General features: G+C 34.9%; 1 protein-coding gene across 7 annotated transcripts in view; it reads left to right on the forward strand.

Annotated features, from left to right (window-relative positions):
• ATP11B (ATPase phospholipid transporting 11B (putative)) overlaps positions 1-2,779 on the forward strand; it is a 127,854-nt gene extending 125,075 nt beyond the window's left edge. For all 7 annotated transcript variants that reach the window (XM_082461375.1, XM_082461374.1, XM_082461378.1 and 4 more), the window contains one exon: positions 432-2,779. Coding sequence is in view for 6 of the 7 variants with exons in the window: in XM_082461374.1 (XP_082317500.1) it covers positions 432-513 (82 nt within the window). In the remaining variant the exon portion in view is untranslated. The remainder of the gene's footprint in view (positions 1-431) is intronic.
• The last annotated feature ends 7,548 nt before the right edge of the window (positions 2,780-10,327 follow it).

A 10,327-nucleotide genomic window follows, 5' to 3' on the forward strand; every position in this document is an offset into this window, starting at 1 on the left:
ATTCCAAAGCTTTTGGTAAGTGAGATTTTTGTTTGTTTGCTTTCGTGATGTCAAAATACAGCCTAGTTGCTTTTCAGTAAAACCAAATGTGCATACCTCTTAATAACATACTTGTTTCTTATTGAATTAAGATTTTAAGAGTGTCTCATGCTTTACTACCTATAGAAATTGTTTTAATGGTAATGAATTTTGGCTAATATTTTTATATGATGACTAGAGCATTATTTTCCCAAGTTTTTGTATAATATAAATAGAATGTTTGGTCCTTCAATGCTAGTAAGAAGAACTTATCTTTAGCATTTAAAAACGAATCAATCAGTGCTTATTTTAATACTCAAATCGCATTTTGGTCCTAAGTTTTAGAGTACAGTTTTTTCTCAATTGAAACATAGGTCCTGGTGAGCCAAACTTTTCTCTTATTGTTACTTTAGATCATGGAGTGCATCGGATCCTTTCTATACCAACGACAGGAGCATCTTGACTCTCTCCACAATGGACTCGTCTACTTGTTAAAGGGGCGGTAGTACTTTGTGGGAGCCATTTCAACTCCTTTCCTAAAATTCAGTGTGATCATCCTGGTAATGGCCACACTACCTCTGCGGAATTACTTTCTGAAATCTCTGGAGTAGTTCATGCCCACTCAGAGTTATAATGGCAAACAAACAAAAAGCATTACCATGCACCCCTGTCAGCCGCCCTCTTAATTTAAATCTGAACATGTTAAAATTTATGAATAAAGAGCCATTTTTCATCTCTTTATCTGGGTTGTCCCCGTGTGCTTACGGGACTCCCAATGGCATTTCAGCCTTTTGCTAAGGCCACTAAATATTTTAACATCAAGGTAGAAAAGGGAGCTAATTCCTAGTTAATTGTATTTTTTAGTATGGCTTGGTTATTGAGTCTTCTGTTTAAATCTGCCTCTATAAATTATGCTGAAAAGTTTTCCTTGAAAACTCTATTTTTTTATTAGAGTTATATTTGAAACTTTTCATGGGAAAAGTTAATGTGAATAGTAAGGAATTTTGGTCCCTCAGTGACCCATGTTTGTTCATTCATTAGTGCTTTCTAAGTTCACAGAGCAAATTAGGAGAATGCATTTCCAACCATTATTTACTGCAGTATGGGTAGTAAATATATACCAGTACCAAAACTTCTCTAAATGTACTGTAACACAACCAGTTAAGTTAACCATATACATGCAAAGGGTATATCATATCTTACCTATAAATCAGGAATCAAGCCCATTCACCAAATTTCAAATTGATGTTTACTATTTTTGTGACAATGTAAAGAACCTATAGTGGGTAAATTAGACATCATTAGCATATTATTATTTAATGTGTTTATCATTGGATCTTTTGCATGCTTTAATCTGGTTAATATATTTAAATTTGCTTTTTTTGTCTATCTGAAGGCTCTGTTTATAGTATTTTATGACACTGTTGTAAATTCAACTATAATCAATAAAAAACCAGTTTGAAAACTATTTAAATATTGCAAATACTTTTAATTATACAAATCAAAATATTAGGATAATTAAATCAATAAAATGAGAAGAGCCTCTTTCTGTAACTAGCTCAGAATTGCTCTTGACTTTCAGTAAGCTAGCTTTTAGAATAAAGAATTTCAGATGAGAATCCTGTTATTTTTAGGTTAGTATACATTATCTAACTTACAGCAGACTACTACAGTAAAGTGAAATCTGCCCAGTGTCCCATTATAAGGTGTGGCTATAGAATGTAAATGAAGCAAAGTCTAAAATGCTAAATTGTATGGGGTAATGGCTGCAGTAAATTTAAATGCTAAAAATGATTAATCAGGTGTGTATTACTGCCGTTAACTCACTGCAGTTCAGTACTTGATTTTCATCCTGAGTTTATCATGTAGATCCAGTGTTGTCATTTGTTTTGATAAAAAGTAATGTTTTAAAACTTGGAAATGATTATTAAAGAACTGTTACCCATCCCTAAGCATATTATTGTGTACATATACATTCAAAATTGTATGGAAATGGTTAAGTAAGGTGTTGCCAAAATTTTCCCTGGAGAATATGATAATTCCTTTCTGTAGGTTTATTGCACAACCCTCCACCCCTTTGCCATTTCATGAATATAAGACTTCTGGAATTGGGCTGGTAGGGAAAGAATGGTAGAATTAAGACTTTACCTTTGTTCACTGGTAAACTGTTTTCTTGCTAATGTAACATTTGTCTGTTTCAATAATGCAAGGATATTAGGTTATGAATTTCAGCCTAAATATTTATTTTCATAAATAGCCCTTCTTTAACTTAGATTGAGTTTAGGAAGATACTGTTATCCTGCAAATACAGTAAAGGGATAATAAAATGTACAGTGTGTACCCTTACCAGCTCATGTTCCAGAAGAGGAAATATTGCAGAAAATATTCAGTAGAGTATTAGTGGAGAATAATACAGAATTTGCTTTTTCTTAGAATGTCTTATAAAATGTTCATATAACAAAATGACGTTCAGTAGCCCTGCATTACATCTACCTTACAGTGTTTATTTGCCATCAGTTTAACTGACTGCTAACACCAGGGAAGGACGGCAAAGCCATCAAGCAGTCTCTGATCAACTACAGCAAGGCATGAGGTCAGCTAGCCTATATGGTGCTCAAGGTGTGATTGATGCAATTTTCTGCGTTCAGTATTTGAAGTTATGTAGGAATTTTATATCTGAAAAAAGTTAATAGCATCCGCTGACATGCTTCTCCTAGTCTGTTGTTCAAAACCTACTCCATTTAAAGGAAGATTATCTTGTTAAGAAAGGGGTTTTCTTCTGTTTATTTAAGAAAGTAACTGTTGTCTACAAACTTGCAGTAGTTCTCTAGTGCTAAATATTCATATTGTAAAACTGTTACTGCATAATGAGTAATCAGAAATTTTCTCCCTTGCATATTTCTTTAAAATTCTTTGGAAAGTATGATGTTGATAATTAACTTACTCTTATCTGCCAAAACCAGGGTACGACGCTACATGTGTTACTGCTAGTTAGTGGTCTCAGATCTGTTTGCCTCACTTGCTTGCTTTTGCCTAGCCTGAAGCCTGTAGCCCTGAAGATAGCAGTAAGCACCAAGTCAGTTTCCAAAATTGCCTATCAGCTGCTTTAGGTGACTCAGCACCCTGCCTCAGCTTTAGCAAGCATTAGGCTCACCCCAGAAGGAGTAGAGTGTGGGCCAGGAGAGCTATAGCTACCCAGCCTTTCTGTGGGGTTGAGAAGAAAAAAGGGGAGAATTTAGTTTGAATTTCTCTTAACTAGCCTCCTCCTTGGGTCTTAATCTCCCTGAGGTCCAAAGGCTTCCCAGACCTGATCCAGACTCTGGCACTGTCCTGAGTAGGAGGTTAAACAGAGGCAAATCATCCAGTTAGGGAATACCTTACTCAGACCAGGGTCATTGCTACTGCATTAAGATTGTGAAATTGGGCTTCTGTGGTAAGCTTCAGACTCCTATCTGATAGGCAGGAGTCACGGCCACTAAAAAATTTATAATTAATACCAAAAGTTTTAACATACGCTGCTCTGAAAAGTTATTGGGGACTGGGGAGAAAGGGAAACTCATCCATGTTTGTGTTTTTCCTGTGAAGATCAATGTGGAGTATGATACAAGCAGGCACTAATAAAACTAACACACCAAAGAGTTACGTAAAACGTGTTTTATTAACTTTGGTCCCCCTTTAGAGACATTTTTATTTCTATCCTGATATGAGTCATCTATTTTCATAAAAATAGAACGTTATTAAAGTGCTGTTTATGTGAGATAACCTGAATGATATTGCTGCAAAAAATAGATCATAACTAATGATATGTTTGTAATAATGGTGACTTAGATTTTTATGAATAATTAGTAGTTGGAAATACTGTCGCAACACTCAGTTTAAAATTTTGGACCTCAGACACTGTGGCTGTCTAATATCTAAATTATCTGCATTGTCAGTAAATGTAGTATACCTATTGTACAGCTCTCAGTAATTTTTTAAACTTTATGAAATTATATTTATCAAATAAAAATTTTCCTATGTAAGTAAAAGCCTTTTTCCATTATTTAAATGCATTTTAATCCTCCCTCTGCTCGTCACAACCAGCACTGCCAAGTTTTTTGGGGGGTTTTTAGCTAAATTTTACTACATTTACCCTCCATTAGAGTACAGAAATTCCATTATGCCTTTCACTAACTGCAGTTTTCAAAAATCCAGAAGTTCTTTTGTTACCCAAGTTTTATAGCTTATCGGTACAGTTCCTGAAAAGCTGTCTGATTCAAATGCACCAACTGTAAAGACCAACACACTTCAACTAGAAAATGTATCATTCATGAAAAACCAGCCAGTGTAAATTTGGAAATGCCTTAGTTGAATAGAAAATATGTGCTTTCTGGGACTTCCTTGGCGGTTCAGTGGTTAAGACTCCATGCTTCCAATTCAGGGTTCAGTCCCTGATCGGGGAACTAAGATCCCACATGTTGCCTGGCACGGCCAAAAAAATTAAAGTTTTTAAAAAGTAAAAAAAAAAAAGTGCTTTAAAATATAACATTTAAAAAATATATATATAATATATATAACATTTATTTCTAAAAAATATTCTAACCTAATAATGTTCAGTCATTGTTTCTAATGCTTCAGTTGCCACGTAATTATTTCATCTACGTTTATTAAAAAGGTAAGCTGTTGTTTTTGCGTGTTAGTATTTACAAAGGGTGACAATGTATAATATATGTGTTTTTATTTCTGAAATGAAACAAGAACATGATCCTGGACAAGTCAATTTATCTCGGCATCTGTTTTTATTTTAAAAAGAGTTGAGGGTTTGGACTATCTTTAGGGTACTTCGGTCTTTAACTTTTAGTGTACAACATAATGAATCATGTTCCTTTTTTCTATATAAATTTATTTATCTTTGGCCGTGTTGGGTCTTCGTTGCTGTGCACAGGCTTTCTCTAGTTGCGGCGAGCAGGGGCTACTCTTCGTTGCAGTGCGCGGGCTTCTAATTGCGGTGGCTTCTCTTTGTTGCAGAGCACAGGCTCTAGGCGCACGGGCTTCAGTAGTTGTGGCACGCAGGCTCAGAGTTGTGGCTCGCAGGCTCTGGAGTGCAGGCTCAGTAGTTGTGGCTTATGGGCTTAGTTGCTCTGCAGCATGTGGGATCTTCCTGGACCAGGGCTGAAACCCGTGTCCCTGCATTGGCAGGCAGATTCTTAACCACTGCACCACCAGGGAAGTCCCTGAATCATGTTCTTAATGAATAAGAAATTTAGGGCAAGAAAGTAAAATTTTATGAGCAGCATTTCACTAGAAAATTTAGTGAATTTGAAAACAATTCAAGTTTTATTTTGAAGAGTAACTGACTCAAAGAACAAAGCTATTGTAAATTGAGGTGAGTTCACATGTCTGTGTGAACAGCTGTTTTTGGAAGTGGCAGATCTGATAAAAATCTGATGTCAGATTTTTTTTTTTTTTTTTGTGGCTGTGTTGGGTCTTCATTGCTGCACGCAGGCTTCCTCCAGTTGCAGCGAGCGGGGGCTACTCTTCGTTGCGGTGCATGGGCTTCTCATTGCAGTGGCTTCTCGTTGCAGAGCACGGGCTCTAGGCATGCGGGTTCAGTAGTTGTGGCATGCAGACTCAGTAGTTGTGGCTCACGGGCTCTAGAGCACAGGCTCAGTAGTTGTGGTGCACGGGCTTAGTTGCTCTGCAGCATGTGGGATATTCCTGGACCAGGGATTGAACCCGTGTCCCCAGCCTTGGCAGACGGATTCTTAACCACTGCACCACGAGAGAAGCCCTGATGTCAGATTTTTAATACTAATTTTTAAGGTAAAACGGTCTGTATTCAAGTAAAATCTGTAGACAGTGAAGTGCATAGATTTTAGGATTATGTTCTATTTATTTTGACATTGTATACATCTATGTGATCCTAATCCAAGTCCAGATAGAGAACTTTTCTATCATCTCAGAAAGTGTGCAGGAAATTTATTTCTCTCCCCTTCTGCCCTTGGCAACCATTTTTTTCTGTTATCTATTGTCATAGATCAGTTTCACCTGTTCTTGAATTTCATATAAATGGAATTATACATGTTCACTTTTGCATCTGACTTTGTTGTTCACAATGTCTGCGAGGTTCATACATGTTGTTGCGTATATCCATAGTTTGGAGGTTTTTTTCCTACTCAGTAGTGTTCCTTTTCATGAACATCCCACAATTTATCCTTTCTCTGGTTTATGGACATCTGAGTTCTTTACAGTTTGGGGTGATTACAAATAAAGTTATTATGAACATTCTTTGTGGATGTGTTTTCATTTCTCTTATTAAATAATGAGTAGAATTGCTGGGTCATAAGGTAGGTTTATGTTTAATTTTATGAGAAACTGCCAGAAGTTTTCCCAAGTGACTGTAGGTGCCATTTTATGTGCATTTGTGTACAATAATGAGAGTTCCAGTTGTTTTATTATATCTCATGATTTTAATTTGCATAACAAATGATGTTTAACTCCTTTTTATATGCTTACTGACAATTTATCTTCTTTTTTTCTGAAATGTGTATTGAAGGCTCTGGCCATTTTTTTTCATTAGGTTGCTTGTCTCATTACAGAATGGTTGGAATCCTTTTCATAAGGATGTTAGTAAGTTCTTTGTCAGATGTATGTATTACTAGCATTTTCCCTCAGTCTGTGCCCTGCCTGTATATTTTCTTACTTGTGACTTTGGGGAGCAGGAGTGTTTTATTTTGATGAAGTCCATTTTTTTCCTTTTATCGTTATGTGTTTTTTTGTGTCTTATCTAAAATATTCTTGTCAACCCCAAGTTCATGAAGATAATTTCCTATGTTTTCTTCTGAAAGCAGCCTCTTACATTTAAGTCCATGATCCATCTCAAATTCATTTATGTGTAAGATGTGAGGCAAGGATTGAGGATCTTCCTTCCTCCCAACCCCCATAAGAGTATCTATTTGGTTTAGCTCCATTTGTTGAAAATGTTCTCTATCTCCATTGAATTCATTTGGTGCCTCTTTAAAATTAGCTGACTGAGGAATTCCCTGGCAGTCCAGTGATCAGGGCTTCATGCTCCCACTGCAGGGGGCATGGGTTTGATCCCTGGTTGGGGAACTAAGATCCCACAAGCCACGCAGTGTGGCCAAAAAATTTATAAAATAAAGTTAACTGTATAAATGTGGGTCTATTTCTGGACTCTCCAATTCTGTTCATTTATCCTTACACTGGTAGCACACTGTCTTGATTACTATAGCTTTATGCCTAGCTTTGAGATCAGGTAGTGTAAACCCTTCAACTCTGTTGTCAAGATTGTTTTGTCTATCCTAGGTTCTTTGCATTTCCGTAAATGCATTTAAATAAATTTTGGAATCAGCTAGCTGATCAATTTATTTTTTAAAAAAATCCTGATACGATTTTGATTTGGATCTCTCTGAATTTATATATCAATTTTGAAAGCACTGACGTCTTAATATTGACTCTTCTAATCCATGAACATGGTATATCTCTCCATTTATCTTAGGTCTTTTCTCAGGAAGGTTTTGTAGTCTTCATTATAGACATCTGGCAAATCTTTGTTAAACTCTTAAAATTTTAAGGTTTTTGGTGCTGTGGTAAGTAGAATTGTTTCTTAATTTATCTTCCAATTACTCATTACTGTTATACATAAATGCAATTAATTTTTGTGCTTTTTACTTCGTAACTTAACAACCTTGCTAAATTCATTCAATTTTTCTATTTTTTTTAACTTCTGTGTAGAACGCTTTTGATTTTGATGTACACAATTATGTCATCTGAGAATTGTTTCAGTTTTTTCAATTTTCATGGGTTTTGTCTCTTGTTATTGCGTTATTGCACTGGCTAGAACTTCCTGTACAATGTTAAATAGACATGGTGAGAACCATGAGGTGTTGAGTTTTGAAAATGTTTTTTCTCCATTTTTCAAGATGATCATATGGTTTTGTATGTTTTAGCTTGGTACTATGGTGAACTATTTTGGTTGATTTTCAAATGTTAAACCAACTTTATATCACTGAAATAAATTTCACTTGGGTATGATGTGTTATCTATTTATATATTGCTGTTTGATATGCTAATACTGTGTTAGAGGCTTTTGTATCCGTGCTTATGAAGGATATAGATCTGTGATTTCATTTTCTTATACCATCTCTGTCAGGTTTTGGTATTAGGGTTATGCTGGCCTCACAAAACAATTTGGGAAGTGTTCCCTCCTCCCCTTTTTTGGAAGAGTTTATGAGGTTATTATTTTTTCTTTTAATGTTTTGAAGAATTCACCATTGATGTCATCTGGACCTAGTTAGAGGGGTTTGGGGGGTGTTTTTTTTGCAGGGGGGAATATTGTGGATCACAAATTCAATTTCTGAAACAGATACAGGATTATTCACATTTTCTTTTGTGAAATTTGGTAAGTTGTATCTTTTAAGGAATTTGTCTATTTCATGTAATTTCCAATATTTTTGACATAAAGTTGTTCAGAATATTCTTTGATTATCCTTATAGTGACTATAGGATATGTTTTGGTTTTGCTTATTGGTAGCTTTTTTTCTATACTTTTTACCTGACCAATCTTGCTAGGGGTTTAATAAAGTCTATTAATTTTTTCAAAGAATCAACTTTTGGCTTTGTTAATTTTACCCATTTATTTTTATTGCCCTATGCTCTCATCTGTATTATTCCTTTCTATTTTGATTTTGTTTTCTAACATTTATTCATTTATTTATTTTGGCTGCACCAGGCCTTAGTTGCAGCACACAGGCTCTTTGCAGCATGTGGGATCTTTAGTTGCATCATGTGGGATCTAGTTCCCTAACCAGGGATCGAACCTGTGCTCCCTGTATTGGGAGCAAGGATTCTTAACTGCTGGACCACCAGGGAAGTCCCTCTATTTTGGTTTTAATTTGCTCTTCTTTTATGGCTTTTTTGAAGCTTAGATAAATTGATTTTTAACCCTTTTTAATAAAGGCATTAAGACTACACATTTCCCTCTATGTACTGCTTTAGGTGATTCCCACAGATTTTATCTTTTCATTGTTATTCAAATCAGAATATTTTCTTATTTCCTTTATGATTTCTTTTTTGATCCCTGGATTATTTAGAGGTGTTTTGATTTCTAAATATTTGGGGGATATACTTTTTTTTCCTTCCAGTCCCTTCACTTTTTTCTTAATAGTGTTAGTCAGGATTTCCGATACTGTGTTAAAACATTTGTGGTGATAAGGATGTCCTAATCTTGTTTCTTATCTTAAAGGGAATGCATCTAAGGTTTACCCATTTAGTGTGATATATACTGTTTGCGTATACATAGGGTTTGAGTATACATAGCTTTTCCCTCATTAAGAATATTTCCTTCTATTTCTAGTTTACTAACAATTATAGACAGGTGTTGAACTTTGCAAAATGATTGTTCTGGTTCAACTAAAATTATCATGAAATGTTTTACTCCGTTATTTTATTAATATAGAGAAGTATATTGATGGATTTTTCTGATATTGAACAATCCTTGCATTGCTGGCACAAACCCTGCTTATTCATGATATATTATTTTTAGTGCTCTGTTGTATTCATTTATCTATTGCTTTATTTAGGATTTTGAATCTGCATACATAAACAAAATGGGCCTATAATTTTCCTTTTTATTCTCTTGGTTTGGGTTTTTTATTTGTTTCTGGTTTTTGAGTCAGTATTACACTAATCTCAAGGAATGAGCTGGGAAGACCTCCCACTTCCCCTGTTTTCTGGTTTCTGGAACAACTTGCATAAAATAGAATTAGCTATTTTGAAAGTTTGGTAGAATTTGATAGAATAAAAACATTTGGACCTGAGGTTTTTTCAGAGGACAGGTCCTTGACTACTATTTCTAATATACTTTTTACAGTTTATGAGTCTATTCAAGTTATTCCTATACATTTTATATGTTTCTAGGAGTTTATCCATTTTATTTAAATATTTCAATTTAGTTCATAAGCCTTTTATCTCCATATGTCTGAAATAACTTCTCCTTTCTAGATTATCTTTCCACACTTTTTTTTGTTTTTTTAAATTGAGGTATAATTGACAGATAACATTAGTTTCAGGTATAGAGCACAATGATATTTGTATATATTGTGAAATGGTTAATAGGCCTAGTTAACATCCCTCACCATAGTTAGAAAGTTTTTTCTTGTGATGAGAATTTTTAAGATCTCTCAGCACTTTCAAATTTGCAGTACAGTATTAACTGTAGTCACCATACTGTACATTACATCCTCATGACTTACTTATTCTGTAACTGGAAGTTCGTACCTTTGACCCCCTTCACCCATTTTACCCAACC

The sequence above is a fragment of the Balaenoptera physalus genome, assembly GCF_965194825.1.
Source record: "Balaenoptera physalus genome assembly, chromosome: 4".
NCBI classification, from domain to species: Eukaryota; Metazoa; Chordata; class Mammalia; order Artiodactyla; family Balaenopteridae; genus Balaenoptera; species Balaenoptera physalus.